We start from the raw sequence: 22,232 nt of genomic DNA, 5'->3' as shown, positions 1-22,232 counted from the left end.
TGTTTGGATCTAGAGTACTAGGCAGGGGCATCTGAGTGGTTTCTTTTCTGTGGTTGAAAATGACTTTTTTGGAAAGTAGATTAAATATTTTATAGGTAGTAGATGGCGACTATTAAAGGTAAGCAATAAACATATTTAAATACATTTGTAATGCAAAGCTTTATTCAGCTGCATTATAATATCTATATTAATGAAACTTTAATGGAATTTTTTGTCTACAGTTGATGTAGATCATGGAATGAAGTGGTTTAAATGACAGATTATAATAAAACCATGTCTATGCCTTTTCGTAGGTTTTATTTTAGTGACTGTTGCTCTTTTATTATGAAATAGTTCAGTCTCAATACCTATAAGAGAAGGAAAACTGAGTTCTTAACCTTTCTACTTCACAAGAATTTGCAGAGGCAGTAAATGTAGATGCTTTAAGAAGTAATCTGGAAAAAACATTTTCTAATGGGTGAATTATAAGGCATGGGCAACTGCCATGCTGTTTTTCCTTATAATTTTGTCTAGATTACCTGTCTTTTCCTTTAAAAACTGAATTTTTACCTTTGAGACCGAACATTCTGCAATAAAACAAAATAAAAAAATTCTCTATATGATAGTTTATGCTGAATATTGAAGACAAATGCCAAATACATTTTGCATAAGTATGATGTATTTTTGTACTTGATTTAAATTAAATTTAAAAGCAACAATTAATGCATTTTAAGGACTGTTCTATGTCGGTTTTCAGTTTTTTCATCTCAGGCTAGCAATGATGAATCAAGTAGTGATGAAACTAGCAACCAGTCTAGTCCCACAGTACGAAGACGTCGGGCTAAGAAGAGGCTGATCTCTAGCTCCGAGTCTGAGGGTGGGCCGTCTGCTGAGCCGGAGTCCGAACCTTCCGGAGAACAACAGCACAAGCGCCAGTTCAGTGGTGGCCTTAACAGATGCATCATACTAGCTTTGGTGATAGCAATCAGCATGGGCTTTGGACACTTCTATGGTGAGTTTATAGAAAATGAAATACATAGAGCTGACAGCTTATTTACTTAACAAATACCATTTTATTTTGGTTCTGATTTTTCTTATTCTCTAACGATATAAACCTTAAAAACAAGAAAAAGCAACAGCTAATGTATGCATAGTATAAGGGGGCCCTTCAGCAAGCGTTTATATTTAATATATACCACATTACAATTAAATAAAAATGAATTTTTATTTGTTTGTTCTTCCAGATAGAAATTTCTTGTTCTTCTCATAATGCAGTGTGTATGCTTCATTTTTCACGTTTTTTTTCTTTTGAAATAAATTTGTGGTAATGCTGTCATTCCCAAGAAGATTCAGAGAGCCATTTCAGACTTTTGTCCAATATTTACTCAACTAATAAATGTAAGGGATAGGCATAATTTTACAGCAGTTCATAGTATCAATGTTTTTTTTCTCTATAGTGAAAAAAATATGCTATAGTTGTCCTTGCAATTCCAGAGTGACTCAGTGAATCCAAGATAGCAGCAATTTCTCTGTGTTCTTAGTGTATGGCCTAAAGTTGATTCTTTTCTATTATGTTTCAAGCCTGAGCATTATGCAGGTTTTGTTAGCTACATTTAACAAAATAACAGAATTCAGTACTGATCTAAATCTGCCTAGTACAATCCTGATCCTGTAATTCATATTCTAAGTGATAAAAGTGATAGAGCCTTTATTTTTCAGGTCCTCATGAGTATTTTTAGTCTTATGTGAAAAAATGTCTTAGTAAAAAGACTTGTGATTCCATATGAGACTGGAAATACAATTTTAATTGGGCTTAATTTTTGCTAGTTGTTAGAAGTCTGTAAGTTTTGACATTTATTTTGGAAGACTTATAGTAATTTTCACTTGAACGTGTTTTTTTCTGTTCTTAGGTAAACCTGAAGGTAAGAGTCATGAGTTATTGTGAATGCTGGGCTTGCATTCAGATTAAATTGTGTGCATGTGTCTGTATATGTGTGTGTGTATGTATACTTATGTTAATTAAAAAAAAAAAATCAAGTCTTAGCATTTACTAGCATATGCAGGATTGCAAGAGTGACTAATTCAGTCATGTAAAATACCTTTTATTTAGCACTTGCTTGCAGTTGCAGCTAGTAATAGTTGGTGAGAAAACTGATTGATGTGTATTGGCATGCTAGAAGCACAGAGGAATAGAATGACTAGACCTATCTTTGATAGCGCTTTGCTGCAGTAACTTGAGGAAGTGGTTTCATTCCTGTTTATTGCTTTTTATTTAAGTTGGGATTAATGATAAGTATTGTCCTTTGTAAGAACTTTGAGATGTATGGATGAGAAATATGTTTTGTAAATGTATTAAGGCCCCATCTTTGTTAAGGGATTCATTTCTACTTGTTCATTCATTGAATCTGTATTTCTAGATAGAAATTCTCACCACTGATTTTTTTTCTCTCAGCAAAAATAAGACAATTCTGTGTGGTTTTAGTTTATGCTTCTTCAAGTGAAAGTTCTTCATGGTTATGTGTTGGTTAATCTTTCTGCTTCTAGAGAGGAAGTCAAACCCTGCTTTCTGTACTTTTTTTAACACTTGTGAAGTACTCCTGTGGGGAGATGGATTTCTTTTTGCATTTTTCATGATTCAGTCTGGAACAAATGTGTTTGACAACATTCTTTTAGTGCTAGGCTAATTATTGTTTAAGAGGATTTGAAAGGGTTACTTTTTATGAAATTACACTTTTTTGGTCAGTAGCAGGACAGCCTTTCCTCTTTAAATGAGTCCTGGAGCTCTCGGTAAGACCTATCCCATTTCATGTTTAAGGATGTAGAAGACAACTAGGTTTAGGTTTTAATCAATAGTTCTATCCTTACCAAGATAAAACTGCGTTACCTGGCTTTGGGATATTCTAGGAAGGAGATCTGAAGATTGAGAAAGAATCAGGAGCTCAAAGAGGGCAAGGTATCCAGGAACAATAGGTAACGGGAAGAGCTGAAGTTAGGAAAATCTTGTCAATAGGAAGTCTCTCCTTGGACATTCAGATGTTCCATGTAAACTTTTTTTCTTTAACAAGAAACCACAAAAAAGAATATTACCTTAATGCTAGGGATTTGGCAGACTACTTGGATAATATGAAGTATGTTGTGACCTGCGGTAGCGGCTAAAGATACAAAGGAATTAATGAGAAATGGTACCTCATTACATGCTTTTTTAGTGACTTCATAACCCTTTCTGTGTTGTTGGTTGTCTTTTTTGCTTATTCCATGTGAATGATGATTCTGTCTTGAGAAAAAGAGAAACAGTAAATTTTGTCTTTGGTAATTCAGGTTTCTTTTAACATGAACCCCTTACACTAAATAGTGATTTTTCCGATGTGGTCTTCAGATTCTTAGGACCAACAGACTTCTTCAAAAGGACCTATAAAAGATAAATCTGTTAGTATTTTTAAATTCATTTAAATGGGGATATACCCTTCCAACTGATGTTTTTTAGGGCTGTGTGAACTGAAAATCATTGCGGTATACAAATCATTTCCCCTTTGAGTTGAAGTATTCAGTTAAAACTTGTTTTAATAGAGCACTCTATTACTTCAAGTTCATACTTGACAATATGCTAAGTAGAACTTAAGACAGCACAAAAATACCTCAGCATAATAGCATTTACTCAACTTCTTTTTAATATTAACCCCTCCCCCAATACAGAAATTTAACTCTGCACGTGTTGCGTTGAGTTGGAAAGAAATACCTAAAAATTGTTGTTGCCATCTGCTGTAGAACCAAGAGAATTTTAAAAGCAAAAAAATGAAAACTGCATCACTGTTTGAGCTTTAAAAACCACGTACAACCGTAGGTAGGGCAGTACTGGTGAAGAAGTGTTATGTAATAGTAATTTTTAGGGGCTAGTACAATGAAGATGATTTTCAGAAAAAGAGCATGTCTCAGCAGCTGACAATTGAAAGACAGGATCTTTGCTGAATTATTCAACCTTCACTGTAATGGATGAGAATGACAAGATTGGGCCTGCAAATACTTGCTTCTTTGCAAGCAGTGTTTAAGAATTGTGTTTCTCCATGAAAGTTTAAATACTGTGCCAATATCCTATAATTAATGCAACTTTAACAGTGAAAGCTGTAGTTCCAAAGTGGTTAATGCTTGCATTAATGCTCTCTTCTTTTATCCTGGTTGGCTTGCATGTTACTAAATAATTACAAAAAAATCACACACATCCTTTCCTGCATAACTTTTGCTTGATTTATATCTAACTTAGTTCTATATAGTGTTCAAAATCTTCCTTCATTTGTTTTCACCAAACAAAAGACAGTGTAATGGAGAATTCTGGGGTCTGTCTGAGAAATTGTTACCCATTGGAAGATACAGAATCAGTATGTAACAATTTGGTTTTATAATCTTTGCTGTGTTAAACTGGTTTTAGTAAGTACTGAGTGGAAATTACAAGGTAAGAATGATCCTGAATTTGCAGAGAAAATAAAGATGATGTTTAGGTTGGTCTTCTCCTCTCTCTATCTACTTTGAGTCAGACTATCAAAAGAAGTTTTATTTTTGTAGGTACAATACAGATCCAGAAACGTCAGCAGCTGGTAACAAAGACACGTGAATTAAAAGATATGAAAGATGACCTTTACCAGTGCCAACAAGAGCAGGGAGATAAAGCACATCATAAAGCAGGGGTAGGTATGAGTTAAGTCATGTGATTATTCTTGTGTCCCTGTGGAGTTTACACAGAGGTGAATTAATTTATCACACAAATGCGTTATATACATTTCTTTAAAGTTTTGAGAATGTCATTTTGTTCCCCACCCCACCAAACTCTTGATGAAGTTTTTGTAATTTGATCAAAGGTTGAAATAAGATATAAAGCAGGTGTCACTGAGGTCAGCAGGCGATGATACATAGCTTGGGTTCTGAGAGTCAAGATACTGACAGCTCAGAAAGAATATATATTACCAATTTGACTCTGTTTACATATTTTAAGAGAACAGTGAAATACAGATGTTCTGTATCATGGCTTTTTAAAAAAATATCCCTAGTTGGTTGCTTTCTTCTCATAAGGGTGTCTGTGTTTAGTCTAAGTTAATTTCCTTGTTATGATTCTTTGATTAGGAATTATAGCATATATGTAGGATATTTTTAGGATTAGTCCTTTAGAAATCCTTTAAAAAGGGGCTCAAAATGGCAGAAAAGTCAGACACTCTCCTGTTGAAAGAAGAGATAGCAGTGACAACTAGGCTGACTCGTTTCCTTCATTGAATGGCTGTGAAATTATTGATTTTGTTATTCTGAGATTCAGAGTAACATAGAGCTGTATATATGGTTACATGTTAAGTCTGTCTAGAAACCGGCTAAAACAGAACATGGGGGAATCTACTTGTTAACTTTCTTTTTCCGAGCACATACAGCATATGCTCTATGATCTTCTGTGTCTGTTATTTGGCACTGGAATCTGTTTAAACAGACTTTTTCATATATGCAGTTCTAGGTAATATCTAGGAGTTATCTGGGTAGACTCTCTCTTTCCGTATGACATAATGCCAGGGTTTCATCAATGAAGATGGCTGAAGGAGAACCATGCTAGTAACAACCTGTTATATGTTGAACCTACAGGTTTTAGGAATTTGCTTTCTAAACTGTCAAAGGTTATTAATTTTTCAAATACTCAGTAATGTGTATTTTACTTTGTCATCTCTAGATAATTCATAGGTAAGATTAGGGAGTGCTTTGTAGGGGGTCTTATTTTTTAACACTTTATGTTGCTGACAGCAATATTTACACATAATAGAATATGTTTAAGAGTTCTCAAGGATGCCAAGAGATTAGGGAGATCCTCTTGTATTATAGTTACATGAACACATTTTTCAGCAACAAATGTGGTTCAAAATCAGTTCCTGAATTTCTGCCTCAGTTGCTTCTTAATGTCCTTGCTTCTGTTAATGTATTTATGTGGCTATACTGTAAACCCAGATTGCTGACTATAAAACAATAGCAAACAGGAACATTTTTTCATTTCTCTTTCTTTTGAGGCTGGATCAGTTCAGGTATCTAGTTTACTATCTTACAGTCAGTTAAATCAGTACAAACAAGGGGTGATAATCTCTAGCTGGAAGTGGGAGCCTCTCACATGGTCTTTGTTGCCAAGAAAGTGTTTGTGTGTATATATTTGAGATAAACAAACTAGCTCTATTTTTTCATCTTGCTGTAGCATGTGCCACTGTATCCAAAGCAACAAGTAAACTTTGCCTGGAATACCTTGGTCTTTCATCTTTCTAGTTAAAAGTGTAACAATGCTAATCATAATATTTTTGCTCATTTTCTTTTTGTTTGTATTAGTCACTCAAGGGAGATCTTGCCATATGTTTGACCTCTGCTGAGGTGGAGAAGAAGTCTTCTGAATCTCAGAAAAAAAGTCTTGCTGTGGAAAATCAGCACTTAAGAGAATCTCTAGAGAAAGAAGAAAAAGCTTTGGCCTCGCTTCAGGAAGAATTAAGGAAGCTAAGACAACAAATTAGAAACTTAGAAGATAAAGGTACTAGCACTGAGTCTATTGTCATGGAAAATCAGAAACTAAGGGAACATTTGGAAGAGGAAAAGCAAAAAAACTATAACTTTCTTAGGCAAAAGGAAACGCTCTTTGCAGAAGCACAGATGTTAAGGAGAGAACTGGACAAAGAACGTCATGTTACAGAAGCATTAAAAAAAGAACTGGAACAGTTAAGTTCTCATCAAATGCCTGACAATGCTAATGATGATGATACACTAAAAGAAAACGAAGAAATAGAAACTTTGCGAGGAAGACTAGTAGAACTAGAAAAAAAGCTAAACTTTGAGCAACAACGCTCTGACTTATGGGAGAAGCTGTATGTTGAAGCAAAAGACCAAACTGAAAAACAGGAAATGAATGAGAAAGGACAAAAGAAAGGTGTTAAAGGGCAAAGTAAGACTAAAAAGAAATCAAAAGAATCATTTTTTGGTTCAGTTAAAGAAACTTTTGATGCTATGAAAAATTCCACAAAAGAGTTTGTAAGACACCATAAAGAAAAGATTAAGCAGGCTAAAGAAGCAGTGAAAGAAAACCTGAAAAAATTCTCAGATTCTGTAAAATCTACATTCAGACACTTCAAAGATACCACAAAAAACATCTTTGATGAAAAGGAGAAGAAATCAAACAATAAAAGATACGAGGCAAACAAGAAAGCTAAAACTGTTTACCGAGAACATAACTCTCATGAGAATCTGAAGCACATGCACTACAGAGGACCCAACATGCCAAAAGAATTCAAAGATGGAAGAAAACATCAGTTTACAATGTTTGAAAAAGATACAAATTCACAGAAATGTCTCAATGACCCTGTGTGTAATAGGAAACATCAGTTTGTCCTAAAGGGCTGCTCTGGTATTTTTGAATGTGCTCATCAAGAATTCATTAGTCTCTTTAACAGAGTATCAGATCCTATCAGGGTGGATGAATTTAATCAGCTCATGAAAAAGTATTTGCAACAAGTTGTAGATAACTTCCATCACTGGAGAGAACTAGAAAATTTCATCAATAAGTTTTTTCATAATGGGGTCTTTATACATGACCAGATGCTGTTCACTGACTTTGTTAATGATATCAAGGATTACCTGGAAGATATGAAGGAATATCAAAATAATAATGAAAAAGTGTTTGAAGATTTGGACAAATACATCTACAGATACTACTTTCACTATGATAATTCACCCCAATATGGACCCAGGTTTGTTTCCATGTTTCCTGAACTGTTAACAAAATGAAGTAATCTTTGTAAAGACAACTAGCTGCCTTGTTTTAGTAGGTGGTCTTCTGACCTTTGAGACAGATATATATATATATATATATTTTTTTTTTTGGATGTTAGGCTGGGAGATGTACTACGGATCCACTCTACATAGCACAGTCTAATATTTTCACTGAGTCCTTTAGAAAACTGTGTAGCTGCAAGTAGGACTACTTACTCTAGACTCAACAGCTACGATAGTTTTTCATTCCATCAGGTAGGCCATCTCACAAGAAACATTAACTTGTAAGACTTCCTTGTTGTCCTTCCTTAAATGGGGAGGTTTTCAGGTATATTTGAAGCAGTCTCAAAGTGCTGTTCTGGCAGATAGCTTCCCTGCTGGCTCTGCAGGAGTTTCCATACTCTTGTGTAGCTTAGCACAGTGCTGAATAGAGCAGAGCTACTCAAATGGCTCTCCTGTTCAGATCTTGACCCTGACTAAATTTTGTTCAGACTTTACATACAAAAGACCTTGACATGAATTGTTTCCCACACTGCTACATGGTTTCCTGTATTTCATGCTATTCTCAATGCTTCTGGGGAGCAGTTGCAGTATACTGCCTGGCTGGCCCAAAGGAGCTAGAGATAATGGACTGTTTCTACTGCATAGACATAGGTGAAAGAAAATTAAGCAAACAAACAACCTTAATGCATTATGTGGAACTTGCACTTTCTGGAACAATTACGTTTATACATTTTATGTGGACTTTAATGTCACTATTACTACAAAATTGATTGCTCATTCTCTTGTGCTAATGTTTATTCTGATCACGCAAGAAAAAACCTTTTTAAACTTATGTATATTATATATTTAAAAATTAGGTGTCCTGGACATAACACAACTTTTCCCCATGCTCATATTCAGTGCAAAGCATATTTAATATTTAGATCAAGATGCAGTTCTTTAGTAAGGTTTATCTTTTGGATTTGCGCTGTTTACTATTTCATGTGTTTTTTGCAGGAAGATATCTGAATACTTAACTAGTTTGGGATTATTTAATCTTATGTGATGTAGTACTTTTTCTTATGAAAGGTTGAGCACTGAGGATGATACTTCTATCAGTTAAAAAGCATTTTCTAATGTGTAGTTTTAAAAAATACATGACAATGTCATAGGTGATAGTTTTATTTATAGTTCAAGTACCTCTTATCCATTCATTATGACAACGGACTTTAATTTTTGATTAATTTATATACTTAATTTTTGAGCACTTTCATTCAGTTTGCAGAAAGAGAATTTTAAATCTGTTTACTGATAGTATCATACAAAATTTTGTATTACATTAAGGATAATAGCCTTACCTCAATTTAGCAGAAGCCTATCTTATAATCATAGGCTAAGAGCACAGTATTATGTCCTGTTGGAACTCTTTGCATCAGAAACCACAACAGGTGAGCAATAGTGTTTCATCATCACCAGCCTTCTCTTTATAGTAAAGTTCTGATTGTAGTTATGTACATGAAACTCCCTGAAGTGCCTGTGTTTATGAACTATGTTTTTGTAAGTTTCTAGGAAGTTTTCATTATTTTCTAGAGCAGAATGGAATAGAATAACTGAAAAATCATAGATTCAGACCTCTACTCAAGCATCATGGTAGAGAGCTGTTCACCTGGCTTATTCTTTATAGAACTTTGGGCAACCAGCTGCAGAGCACTTCTATTTTTAGAAACGGACAATTACTTTTAAATGCACTATCTTAATGATGGTAAAAAAAACAAAAACAAAAAACAACAACAAATCTACCTATTTGCTTTACAACAGAAAGGACTATTTCCCAATACTGATTTGAATTTTTCTTTTCAGCCAACCTCGCCCTATTAAAAGCTGTTCTTGACAATGTAATTTTGTTTCAAAATGCTTTTAGAGAGGTGTTTTCTTAAGAGTAGTAATAAGCTTTTGTTTACTCCTTGCAGTCAACCTAAAAGGCCTTTTACACAAACTGAAAATTCCAGACATGAAAAACAAGCTCAGAAGTACCACCACCGTAATAAAAGAGAAGGTAAATGGTATAAACATGGTCGCAGTAATGGAAGACACATGGCAAATCTTGAAATAGAATTGGGGCAATTACCCTTTGATCCAAAATATTAAGTAATTTATGTACGGTAAAAATAAGATTAAAATGAATAATTCACATCCTCTCTGAAAACTAATTGTTTTTCAACAAAGTAGCAAGATGCAAGCTTTTACTCTAAATGATTTGACTTTTACATTGTTGTTAAGAGGCAGAAGTCAAGCTTTCTAATTTGCATATTCTGTACTGTTGCTTTAACTGTTCTTTGGAAGTGATGATAGTTTGGGTACCAGCAGTATTGTTACAGAAACTAGGCATGCAATGACTTGTGTATGAAAAATATGCTTAATTGCATTCCATTAGTGTAGTTCAAGCTTGAGTCATGCATAATGTACCCATAATTAACTCCAGTGTTTGATATAATAACTTCATCTCATCCTTCAAAAAATAGGATGTTATGGCAATGTATGTTAGTGTCTTGTAATCTTATACTTGTTTCTTGTCTTTTGGGGATTCAAGAGCCTGTTGAATTGTGAAAAATTTGCTGTGCTGCACTCTAATCAGCTTGCTGATTTAAGCACTTGAAATGTCTTGCATATCTGCATATTGTGGAAGAAAAATAAAGAGACAGTGTGGGTAAAAGTCTTTATTTATAAAACAAATCTAGCATAGCTATACAGTCATATAAAAAAATGGTCCAGTCTTATCTGATTTCTTACTGTAGAAATAGTCATGTGATAGCTTTGGTCTTGATGATGTTCTCTAGTGTTGTGTTTCTAGACCCCCTCCCCCCCAATATTGCCACTGAAGCTACCTTCAGGAAAAGGTTTAGATGTTTCAAAACCGTCAATAGCTGCCTAATCAAACTCCCCAGTTTTACTTACCCGGTTTCAGACTCACTACCCTCTCTTTTCTGCAGTATAAAATCTTTTAAGCATAGTACAACTATGTAAAACTGCTTTCATTAGGTCTTAAGTCTAGAAACTGATCTTCAGGTATGATTCATTTCAGCTTTTTTCTGTAGACATAGATGTGGCTTCCAACTCGTCCTTGAGGTACATGAGTGTGAAAGACAGTGGCAGATTTCTCATAGTCCTTTAAAGCTAGAAATGATGATATTTCCTGTAAATGAACATATATGAGTTTGCATAGTCAAAAACTGTATTTGGAAGCATCAAAACTGTGTTCCAAAGTCTTCTGGAAACCATCAATTCAACTACCACCTGGAAGTTTTGTCCTTTATTTAGGAAAAGCTGCTGGAACAAGAGATTCCTATCCTGTTTGATCCTATCAGGAGTGGATCTTCACCAGACAGAGTTGAGTACACAGACTTTGTAAAAGAATTGAGGGGAAAGCATACTCTGACTAGAAGCCTTGTTACTTTTTATGTGTCTATAAAGTCACTTACTTAAAAGCATATAATTATGGGAACAGACTACACATTTTTAGTATGGCTTGAGGAAAATTCCATAAAAGAATACTTTATGGCATGTAGAATTTGCGCAGAGGGCATACATGAATGCTAAATACATATCACTGGAACAGTGGGTATACTATATTATGAACTAGAGGGTTTTAATAAAGTTATGTGTTTTAAAAAGCTATGGACAATAGCTTTCAAAACCTTAATTATAACTCTACCTTAATTTCTTTTGTAACTTGCCTTCAAGACTAGATCCTTGCAGTTACCATACCTGTTCTAGCACACTGAAGAAGATCAAGTGGCTGGGTAATAACGTATCATTGTAAAACTCCTCATTGAGCCAGGCAAGTGGATTAGAGTAAAATAAATCTGCTTCATCAATATAGCTCTTATTTCCAGTTAGGTCCGGGGGACACTGAAGGAATCTCATTTTTAGAGGACAATGAACGTGGCTAGGGAGAAAAAAAACAAAACAAAACACTTCTGGATAAACTGACCAAAATCCAAGACTTGAAATGACTCATCACCTAAAGATAAAGAAGGTGGAATAATTACTTTTTTTCCCCTGAGCCATAATGTTTTCTTTCCTTCTGTATTTTATATGAAAGAACAAGTTCAATGAGTACATTCAGATCCAAGCTCTTGTGACTATATTTTTAGCAGTTCACAGAAGGCAGATTTATCTTAACAAAAACACCATCTGCATAACATCAGTTCCTTAAATAAAAGGTACTTTTCAACATCAGCTTCACTTTGTAAATCTGCCTTGATGTTTTGTTTACTAACTTGATGCATTGCAAAATTCTTGGAAAAGTGACTTCAGTCATTGTATGTTATAATTACATTTCTTTACCTTCTAGTAGCAGAAATGAAGGCAAAATTAAAATAACATATTCTGATTGTAACAAGTAGTTTTTAATTTTGCTACAAAAGTTATCACAATGAAGCAATATGAATTACTGTCAGAAATCAGGACTACCTGACTACTGCATAGGACTACTGCATATCCTTGTGCAAAGCCATTAAAAAAAACCAAAACAAACAAACAAAAAAAACAAAAAAACCCACTAGATGCTGCATTTTATTCTGTGGAGTAAGCATTTATTTCATTTTCCCAATTCATTCTATATTAACTGTATAAAAAAACCCCAAACCTTTCCTGTGTTCATTTATTCATCTCAATTTATTAAGTTTGGGGAAAAAAAACTTAATTTCTGCTTAAGTACATGAATTTTAATATTATGCACTCTTAGCTATTTTTATTACCTGTAAAATGGAGTAGAGTGGCATGGCATCATGATGAAGATGGAAGCTTGTGACTGGTAAGAGTTATTACACAGTTGCTGTACATGACTCATAACGTCAAGAGAGCCTCGCTGGTGAATCAAGCCTGTATACAGGGCTGGGAGCAAGTTTGATAAAAGCAGGAAACTTGCTGCAGATTTCTTGCAGGCTTTCAAATGTTTCAAAGAATATCCTAGAGAAACATAAAAGTAAGTTTTAGAGATAGGTAAATACTAACAATTTCACATACAGTCTTTTATGAAAGTAGTATAATTTACTGGAAAATCATTACTCAATTTAAAGCAATACCTTGTTTTGAAGTATTTTCTTAATACACTGTCCTCTCCAGTCTTTACTGTTTGAATGGAAATTCAAAGGTTAAACTTTGTCCTCTTGTTGGATATAACAATGTAAATGTTAAGCCTGTACCTGTCTCTTGGAATCTAGAAGTAAAATTTCAAAGCCAGTGCTTTACCTCTTTAGAGCTGAACTTTCATTTATTGTGAGGATGTAATAGTCCATTCAGTAGTTTGCATGAATGACGTGTGATGACTTACTGATGTGTTCTGGTTTACAAATGTCCAAGTAGAGCTAGAATGAATGACATGCTCTGCTACTGGCCAACTGGCATTCTTTTTCTCTAACATGCTGATAGCTACAGCATTCCCTTCATAAATTTGGTATGGTCCTTATTGTTACTAGTTTGAGTCACTGCCCTTGGAAAAGCTTATTCCTCCATCTTTCTCCATGTTTTCCCCCCTTTATTGAAGGAACTAATACTAGGAAGAGAGACATTTCTCCTGATGGGAGATAGCTGTAGGAACCTGTTTCTCACAGCCACAACCTTGGATAAACCTTTCACAGAAGACACCTTCCTGTTCTAACCTATCTGAAGACCCTTATGTGCTTGTTCTCAGTCTTATGAGATGAAAGTATTTTATGCAGTCTAGTTCTTCTTTTGATTCACCTTTACTGAATCAAAAAAAACAAGTTAGAATAGGCATGTTTCAGAAGAAATACATTAAATTATAGTCTTCAGTTGGTCTGTGTTCTAACAAATTGTAGATCTTTATCTCAGATGAAAACAAAGTCCCGTAATTAGTCTGTGGTTTAAACACCAGTGGAAACATTCTATTATAGGCATTTTTTCTTTTCAGCTTTTGTGAAACACTGCTAGCTTATCTTTAGGTGTGCTTGGAAAGGATTTTAAAATTAACGAGCTTTTTTACTGCTTTTATATATAACATTTTCAGCAATTTAAAGACTGCTTTGTAACCACCGAGTTATCAGAAATCTTTTGTTGTCTTTTCATTACTAAAGTATCCAAGCAGATGGTATTTAGCTCTTGATAAATTAAGAAAATGTCCTCATTCCCATATAAACATGAAAGTTAAGAGGGATATTAACAACATAAAAGAGAGAAGTGATCTGACTGGAGTTTTTCTGCATGCAGAAGTAGAACTAGTTATCTTAAATCTGCTATTGAACTGGATGTTGAACTAAGCCAAGGCATATTACATATCTGGTCTCTGTAGCGAACAAAATTATTGAAATAAGATTTACTTTTGATTAGACTAACAAAATAGGTTAAATAAAATCACACAGGATTCTTTGGTTCATCTGTTTTGAACTTGCATTTTAAACTAAAGCTATACAACTGCATATTCTAGAAGTCTTAATCTTTCCTTTGTAACTTTTTAGCTTACTCGGTTTTATACCATGATGTCACTTTCTGTAGATGTTATGCTAGTCTAGCTAATATTTGGTGTTGTAAAATATAAAATACTTCTTTATTAGGCTCTTTTCTGTATTTAACAACAACAAAAAAAGGGAGTATTTCAAGTGTTGCTGTTAATGCATTAGAAAAATCTTAGCTGTCAGAAGCAATATAGCTTCCAGTTTAAACTGTGGACAGATTTTCTTCAACACCCAACTGTGCTGATAGAAAAATTAAAGTCCTCAAATGCCAATGGAGCAGTTTGTGTGAGCTATCCCTGATTTCAAAGTTAATCATGTTAGTTTAAATGGTGTATTTCTAGTTTAACAAATTCACCTTATTGTGCCTGAAGGAAAAAGTGCTCAAATTAACTGCTCCCAAACTTATGTGGGAAATAGCCTCCAGCTGGTGGTTACTCAAGAGCAGACAGAAAGACTAGCATCATCTACTAACACAACTGAATCTAAAAACAGATAATTTTAAGAGCTGAATTTCCTTTTTGCACACTCATAAGGGCATTTGTGTTTCAGCATATTTGAGAGAAGTGCATGAAGAAAAAATACTACGCAGGAACAAAAGAACGGAAGGCCCTGTAAGGGTGGCATTGCTAAAAAATTAGGAGTAAGTGATGCAATTCTTAAACTTTTTTCTGCGGGAAATACTTTTATCCATGCTAAGGATGCTCTACCTGTATTTCAGTGACTTGCTGTTCTTTACTGTCTTTTCTAGCTGTAAGCAAAGATTAGGCTCATTCTAAGAAAGCTTTGTCAAATACAAAACCTTGACTATTAACAGTCTATATTGGGTTAAATTATAAACAAGGAAAGTTATAAGACATTTAAAACTAAATGCTTACCACAAAAAAACATGCAAAATGGCAGCACTGGGTAGATGAACCTGAATTCTTTATGGCTCAGCATGCTGTAATAAAACAGATATGCTACTACAGAAAGAAAGTTAAATGCATCAGTTGACAAAATATGTTTTAGAGCACGCAGGACTAAAAGAAGAGCACTTAAACATATGAAAAAGCTTTTGATATTTAATCAGTTTAGAGTAAACATGCAAACTATTACTTTTCAAGAACACAATCAGTACACATCTCACTTGTTCAAATTAAAAAGGTTATTTGGTCAGTTTAAACTGAATACTAATAAAAGTGCCTGGCTACTGTGATTTGACATTTGTCTGCAATTAAATGGTTTGAGTCTATGAATACTAGATGTGATAATCTAGCTAGTACTTTACCAATTGGTTTTCTGTAATACAAAGCAAGAAAGTGTGGATGGTGAGCTAAGATGTAAGTACGTATTTTTATCTAACAAAGTAACATTCACCTCTGCTAAGACAACTTTGCATTATTTTGCTGGCATGCACAGCTTCCACACTATTTCCCATGCCAAGTTTTGAGGGTTTTTTGGATTACTGTTAAGACTTGTGCCAAGGGAACCAAAATAGAAGAAACAGGTTCTTACAAGACTGAGGGAGATGAAAAAAAGGCTGAAGGTCAATAGGGTTTTGAGTTGGACTGAAGGAAGACATGTTATTTGTGGCCTCGCTACTGTTTGGCTGTATTCTGTTACTGCTATAGTCTGAATATTATTTACTACTTAGTATTTATTAATCTGCCATATCTTTCTCTGCCTTTAAGAATTTCTGTTGCTTAATGGCAACATGAAGAGCTTGAAAGCATTTCATCTACAGCCAATTCTGATGCTTTAGAACAGCTTACTTTCTTCTAAGCTTAAAATGAGAGAGTCCTATAATAAAGGTTCTTAAGAGCTGTGTGTAAGACTTGTGAATGGAATAAGTTTTAGGGGTCTAAGAACCTCTTGTCTTACTCAGGATATATTAAATAACCAAATGAAATGCAATTTTCATTAATATGCATCAGGTAAACAGTTTTCTAACTAGTCCTACTGCTGTTTCAGCAAACACCTGTTAGGTGATTCAGAATTTTTTTCACTTTCCCTAGGATTTCATGCTGAATTATTTTAAGGGGCTAATCACTTCTAAAAAATAGATGTATGCTAATTATACAAGAAATATGATTTGATAAAATTTGAGAAACTATAATTGACAGCAGTCTTGGAGTAGCTGGATAGTTTAAGTTTTCTTATTTAACCTGAATACCATTATTTTTGTTCTACAGAAAACATAAGCTTTGATTAAAAGAACACAACCAGTGAAATACAGTTATGACACTTTCAAAAAATTACCTGTATACTAACACCGTCCAGATCACTGCCATTAGAAAGATGCGATATCTTTTTGGTGCCTGCACACAGCCATGAATAAAGAAAGGCAGATGGGTAGCCAAGATAACTGGTAGTCCCTGGGTGAAGTACCAGTGCCAAGGATGAGAACCGTAAAATGTTCCCAAATTCTGCAGCACATTGAATTTCAAGAAGTTCAGTTGAACCAGTACCCACTGGGAGATGGGGGAGGAGGACAAAAATTTAAATAAGAATCCAAAGTGAAAATCAACAGATAAATTAAATTATATAGTCACCATTGCCCTTAAATGATACAGAGTTTTCATTCATACTTAAAATCTTACCTCTTTTCTACTAAGACTCCTCACAGACTTCATAGTCTTTAGCAGTTAAAAACAGAAGTCTACAAGTTTTCTAGTTTGCTGATAACAGGTTTCAATTAATTGAGAGCTGAACCTATTAATTTGAAACAATATTCTGACAATTTAAAATAACTGAGAAGTCGGTGGTTAAGGTTTTATTACTTAGAGGTAATAGGCCAAACAGACAAGGATTAGAAGTCACAGATATGACAATGAAGGAGTGGGAAATCTGAAACATCTGTGCATGTTAAAATGCTAAAAATAACCTTTATCTTAAAAATTGTGTTTAGAGCATCTTACCTTACCAAAAAACACACGGTCAATTATTAAAGAGGTTCCCACTGTGACTAATCTGCAGAAAAGGAAAGTTGGTTGCATTATTAGCAGTTGAATTGTTTATGTACCAGATTGTACTTTTCTCTAGATTGTCAAAACTCTCTGAACAGTTGCTGCTAATCTCTTCTGAGATTACCTATGCCCTTGGCCATTTTACAGTGGCCATCACGGTCACCCAGGATCCTTGGAACAATCCCAGATTAAGCTGAAATCCTGCTCATGTCTTTTTCTCATGAAGTTGCTCTGTGTGCTCTTTTGCAGTATACACAGTCATTTAAAGGGAGCATGGCTCCTCTTTAAGCTTTTGCAAAAGGAGTTTGTTCTTTCCTTAAATCAGCTTTTTTTGGGTTTCCTGTCTTTGCTGCAGTATGCGGTGGTGAAATGGATCCTCAGATAAAGCTATGCACAGTCATAGTTTATTAAATTCAGAAAGGACTTACCCAACTGGAATGCAGTTGTGTAAGATGAGGTCTGCTTTCTTCTGTTCTTGCCAAAAATGATTGAAGACTAAAGGTATCCATGGAATAACAGCGGTGGGACGAATAACAATTGCAAATGCTATTAAAGTTAAATATTTGCAACTAGAATGAAGGAACATAAGAAAAATAAACTTATCAGAAGCTTTGATCGCTTCTTTTGCAGACAGTTACATTTTAACAATTTAAATATTGTCATGTCTCAGACCAGAAGTTCTATGTACTGCAGATAACTTTGATTCTCTGAGTGCAGATACTTTGTTTTGCTAGGAGAGCTGACAACCATATAATTACTTTACTACATGGAGTTTCTAACTAGAAGGACATATGTGTTTTAAAATAGATACCTGGTAAAGAAAGTTAGTAGTGACCACACATTCCAGTCCTCTAAAGTCTAAATTAAGATTTCCCATAAAGTGATGTTTTGACTTAGAGGAATTGGAGTGGAGAATAGTCATTTTATATACCAGCTATGTCACTGCTTCCAAAAAACCCCTGAGGAAATACCACAATTGCTGTTCCTTCCGTGGTCTAAAACAACTCTTGCTGTGTGAATAAGGCGTTTTGGTTACTTTATGTTTTAAGACAAAAGGCAGCATTTCAAATGGTATCAGTTGCTTGCTATTATCCCAAGCCAAAGATTACCAGTACTGTTAGTAGAAAGTTTCTCACCTGCTCCCCATCTTGGAACCTTTTATTGGATAGTAGGAAAGAGCAAAAATGGTAAGAAGAGTTTCCATGGTGTTTGTTAGAGTTCTGGTACAGGAATACCATGTAAACCAGGAGCACAGCTGGCAGAAGTACTGAAAATAATTATGAACAACAGGGTGCACAGGAAAAAATGTTAACACAATAAATTCTGTAGTTGTAAATAAAGGTGATAATTCTTCTATCGTTTCGCTATTCCTTACACTGCAATGGACAGTGTTAGTTAACATGTATAATATTTTTTGAAGGCTAAGACTCACCACCCACTTTGCTGTTTCTGCATTTTCAAGGTGTCTCACTAATGAATAAAGCTTCACATCAGCGAAAGCTGCCAGAAGTGCTTGGACAAGTCTAGGGACCCATATCTACATAAGCAAAGAGAAAACTTTCTTACTTGCAACAGAACCTGTTAAATTCCAAGTTCAAACATGAAAATATTAAGGAAATTAGTGATTATTCTCTATAGCTTTTCATATTTTTTTTTTGAAAAATAGTATGATCCTTTGGTTAGACTAGTATTTTTGCCAAAACAATCAATGAAAATCTGAAGTTCAACTGAGATTTTTCAGAAATTCAGAGCAGAACTTAAAAAATTTGTCATTCATGTCCAATTGAGGGAAAAAGTAGCTGTTGATACTGAGTTGATGGTCTAATGGCAAACAATGTTGGCGTGAAACTCAAGACTGATGGAGGCCAGGAATAACCCTCTGCAGTCACAGGCATCAATCCTGTCACTGGAGCTCTATGAATGGATTCTGCACCCGTGCAAAACAGTTAACTTCAGTGAGTCTTCAAATTTGAAGTCTGTGCACTCATAGCTGTCTAACTGTCAGATTCTAGGCTTTGTATGTTATGTGGACAATGATCAAAAATATAGTGAATTTAAATATAATGCTTTTAAATTAAATTTTAATAGCAGACCAAATTTCTTATTATAATTATACTTACCAGCAGTTGAACATCATCCTTAGCCAGGAGCTGTAAAACTTTATAGATGCTCGCAAAGATCAGTGGGTATGAATAGCCCCTTAAGCCATTTTCCCATTCCCAAGTCAGGTAGCCATAATTATTAATATTAAGGACATATATCGTGAACAACTGAAACAAAAAAGTTACTACCTAAGCTGTATCAGACTTGTCTCAATCAAAACATTTACCCTGGCGACCCAAAGCAATGATTTTTTTGTTACTAAGTTAACAGCTGTCCAAGCATTGCTCCCGCTCAGGACAGTAGCGGTGACTCCGCCGCGTAACAGAAACGTACAAAACGAGCGAAACCGAGCAGCGTCGCCCCCGCGACTGCCCCGGCGACGGTGCCGTCGGGGCAAGCTGAACGGTGGCTCGCTCCTGCTGCCCGAACGAAGGATATTTGAACACCATGCGATGCGCAACTTCCAGCGACTGCCAGTATTCGTCGGGCACGAAGCTCGTCTGCACCAGGGCGCAGTTCAGCCCGCGCAGCGCCACCGCCAGCGCCACCAGCCAGGGCCTCTCGCCGGGCGGACCTGCGGCAGCACAGCCGGGCTCAGGGACACGCCGCCGGCACCCCCCGCCCCGCTTACCGACCGCCGCTTGCGGAGTCGCACGGCCTCAGCCCGCCGCGGCCGGGCCCGCGCCAGCAGCCCGCCGGCCGCCTCCATCCGTGGGGCGGGGCGGGGCGGGGCGCGCCGCGGCGCATGCGCCAGCTCAGGGCCCGTGGGAGAGCAGGGCACTTCCTTCCGGTCAGTCTAGCGGGCGGGAGGCCGCCGCTCCGTGGTCTCCTCGGTCCTTCAGGTGAGCGGTTGCCGCCGCCGGGCAGGGGGCGGCTGGGGCGGCGAGCGCCGCGCTTTGCGCCCCTGCCCCGCGTGGCGGGGTGGTCCGGGGTGGCCCTGCGGGGCCTGACGCGTGTCTCGGTGCGCAGGTGCGGCGGCGGCGGCGGCGGGCCGGACGCTGCAGCGCCGCCTGCCGGCATGGGGGGGCGGCTGCCGCTGCGGCATGTGGCGCTGGCCGTGGCGCTGGGCGTGGCCAGCGGGCTCTACATCTACGGGCCCGTGTTCCCGCCCCGCCCCCCCGCCGGCGGCCCCGCCCCCGCCGGCGGCGCCCCCGAGAAGAGGCCCTGAGGCGGCCGCGCCCGGACAGAGGCCCCGACCCCGGCCGAGGAGGAGGAGGCCGCCCTGGCCTGTGGATCCGCAGCTGCCTGTGGCCGCCCGCGCCGAGGCCCCTTCTTCCTGGCGGCCCCGAGGCGACGGCAACGGCGGCAGCTGCCGGGGGTGCGCGGTGCCAGCCCCGCCTGGCGCGTTCCGTGTGCGCCAAGTGCCAACGGCTTGAGGCGCGTCACTGTCCCGGCCTGTAACCGTCTGGAGCTGGGAAAGTCACCGTGGTACTGCTGTGTTCGATGCCGATGTGCTTTGCCATTGATCGGTCCTCTATAAATGCCACTTTCATGCAAATACTCGTCGCTGGTTCAGTCCTTTATTTCTGCTCTGTGGGAATGTGGTTGTGCTGGTGGCTGGTGAGGGAGCCGCACCCAGCTCTGTTCTTGGCTTTTATTCATATATATATTTATTTATATATATATATGTTTATATCTGTGCACACACACACACATATGCGCATATGCATATTCCAGTCCTTTCCCATGTTTAACTAGAGACACGAAGAGGAGGAAAAGAGCCCATTTGGGTGAAGCACTGACGAGCGGTCTGAGCGGAGGGATGGCTGAGCCCCCCTCGGGTCTGGCACTGCCTGACCTCTCTGTGTCCATGCATGATCGTCGACGGGGACGGCGTTTACACGGCGTCCGTGGCTGGAAGCGCTCTGGAGATGGAGCACGTGGACTGAGCTCTCTGGTCCGTCCCCAGCCGCTGTGAACGGCATGCTGTGCTGCACCATCCATCTCTTGGGGTGGGTCTGGCTATTTAACAGGCTCTTTGGGGAGAGCAGTTTGCCCAGAGTCAGGTCATAGTTAGCGAAGTGCTTCAGTTCAGCAGAGCAGTGTTAGCCCCGCAGCAGGCAGCGTTTCTCTAACCCGTCACTCTGACCAAGCAAGCAAAATCTGAGACTACAGGAAACGAGGTCAGTAGGTATTTCAAGATTTTAATGAATCTAAATGAAAAGCCTGCAGATCTTTGAGGAGAAACTCTTTCAGATTTTGGTCTTACTGTAGAATCTTGCTTTGATACCATAAAGGAGGAAAACCTTTCCCGGGGTGTGCTTTTATTTAAGGCCATGGAAGTGTGTGATGAGTGGAGGCAGTGGATAGGTGTTGCAGGAGTGAAGGTGAGAGGATAGCAGTAGGTGGACTAGGCAATGCGGGTGAGGAGGAGGGCAAAATAAGGCTAGTTTGGGGCATGAAGAAGAGCCACAAATCAATTGTATGTACAAATGCAGAAAAACCACTGGGGTGGCTTTGCTTCAGCAAGTTTTGTTTATGAGAACATTATATGTTGAAAAGACTATTATAAAAAAATCATAGGTGAGAGTCTACAAAGTACTTCTTTGTGAGCATAATGGTTGGAAGCTGGTCCGTAAAGATACGATAATGAACTAAAAAATGCTCAAAAAAGAGGATAATAGTTGAACTGATGCAGACAGAAAGGGCTATTGAGGCAACTGAGTTTAAGATCGTGCTTGCTAACTTCTTGAAACTACTAGATTTTAGGTGGGTTTGCCGAGCTGAGTGTTGGGTAACAGCAAAGTCTTTCATCTGCTGAGGGAAGGTAGCCGGCAGGGGGCGGAAACAATTCACCAAACTGGCTGCGCTGGAAATTACCCGGCACCCAGTATTTCCTCTTCAAAACCTGTCTTGCTGTAACGACTTCTTTTTTTTAATGGTATGCGACCTGCTTTCAGGAAAAGTGAGACGGAAAAGGAGTACAACTCGTTTAATTAGAACTGCTGCGTGAGGCTGAGCAAAGCGACTCGCAGGAGGCGCG

General features: G+C 37.6%; 2 protein-coding genes and 1 long non-coding RNA gene across 19 annotated transcripts in view; 2 read left to right on the top strand and 1 right to left on the bottom strand.

Moving 5' to 3' along the window:
* The window catches only part of CCPG1 (cell cycle progression 1), a 38,838-nt gene extending 17,832 nt beyond the window's left edge, over positions 1–21,006 (top strand). For 9 of the 17 annotated variants that reach the window (XM_026060842.1, XM_026060841.1, XM_026060840.1 and 6 more), the window contains 7 exons: positions 737–991; positions 1,890–1,901; positions 4,537–4,658; positions 6,316–7,721; positions 9,118–9,173; positions 9,696–9,781; positions 10,316–10,438. In XM_026060842.1, the coding sequence (XP_025916627.1) occupies positions 737–991; positions 1,890–1,901; positions 4,537–4,658; positions 6,316–7,721; positions 9,118–9,173; positions 9,696–9,781; positions 10,316–10,381 (2,003 nt within the window). In that variant the 3' untranslated portion in view covers positions 10,382–10,438. Of the gene's footprint in view, positions 1–736; positions 992–1,889; positions 1,902–4,536; positions 4,659–6,315; positions 7,722–9,117; positions 9,174–9,695; positions 10,777–20,947 lie in introns of those variants that run through there. The other 8 variants (XM_026060833.1, XM_026060847.1, XM_026060848.1 and 5 more) reach the window with 6 other exon arrangements.
* PIGB (phosphatidylinositol glycan anchor biosynthesis class B) lies at positions 10,428–19,958 on the bottom strand. The gene is made up of 12 exons (XM_026060862.1): positions 19,865–19,958; positions 19,688–19,823; positions 19,267–19,384; positions 18,579–18,683; positions 18,283–18,413; positions 17,575–17,715; positions 17,099–17,150; positions 16,440–16,651; positions 15,077–15,141; positions 12,486–12,696; positions 11,491–11,671; positions 10,428–10,918 (listed from the first exon to the last, which is right to left on the bottom strand). The coding sequence occupies exons 1-12, from the start codon at positions 19,956–19,958 to the stop codon at positions 10,799–10,801; spliced, it is 1,566 nt and encodes a 521-aa protein (XP_025916647.1). The 3' UTR covers positions 10,428–10,798.
* LOC112963631 lies at positions 19,974–20,751 on the top strand. Its single transcript, XR_003252666.1, has 2 exons — positions 19,974–20,091; positions 20,219–20,751. It is a non-coding gene; the product is annotated as an uncharacterized LOC112963631 (long non-coding RNA).
* Positions 21,007–22,232: the final 1,226 nt, after the last annotated feature.

Source organism: Apteryx rowi, unplaced genomic scaffold, assembly GCF_003343035.1.
Source record: "Apteryx rowi isolate R43461 unplaced genomic scaffold, aptRow1 scaffold_172, whole genome shotgun sequence".
In the NCBI taxonomy this organism is placed as follows: Eukaryota; Metazoa; Chordata; class Aves; order Apterygiformes; family Apterygidae; genus Apteryx; species Apteryx rowi.
The sequence above is the reverse complement of the archived record's forward strand: the minus strand, read 5'-3'. Positions and strand labels throughout refer to the sequence as shown.

Coding starts and splice junctions, on each gene's coding strand:
- PIGB (XM_026060862.1), bottom strand. CDS start 19,958: ATGGAGGCGGCCGGCGGGCTGCTGGCGCGGGCCCGGCCGCGGCGGGCT. Junction 12,697..15,076: donor ATTTTGCATGTTTTTTTGTG/GTAAGCATTTAG, acceptor ATGTTTCTCTAG/GATATTCTTTGAAACATTTG. Junction 10,919..11,490: donor TCTTCAGTGTGCTAGAACAG/GTATGGTAACTG, acceptor GTTCATTTACAG/GAAATATCATCATTTCTAGC.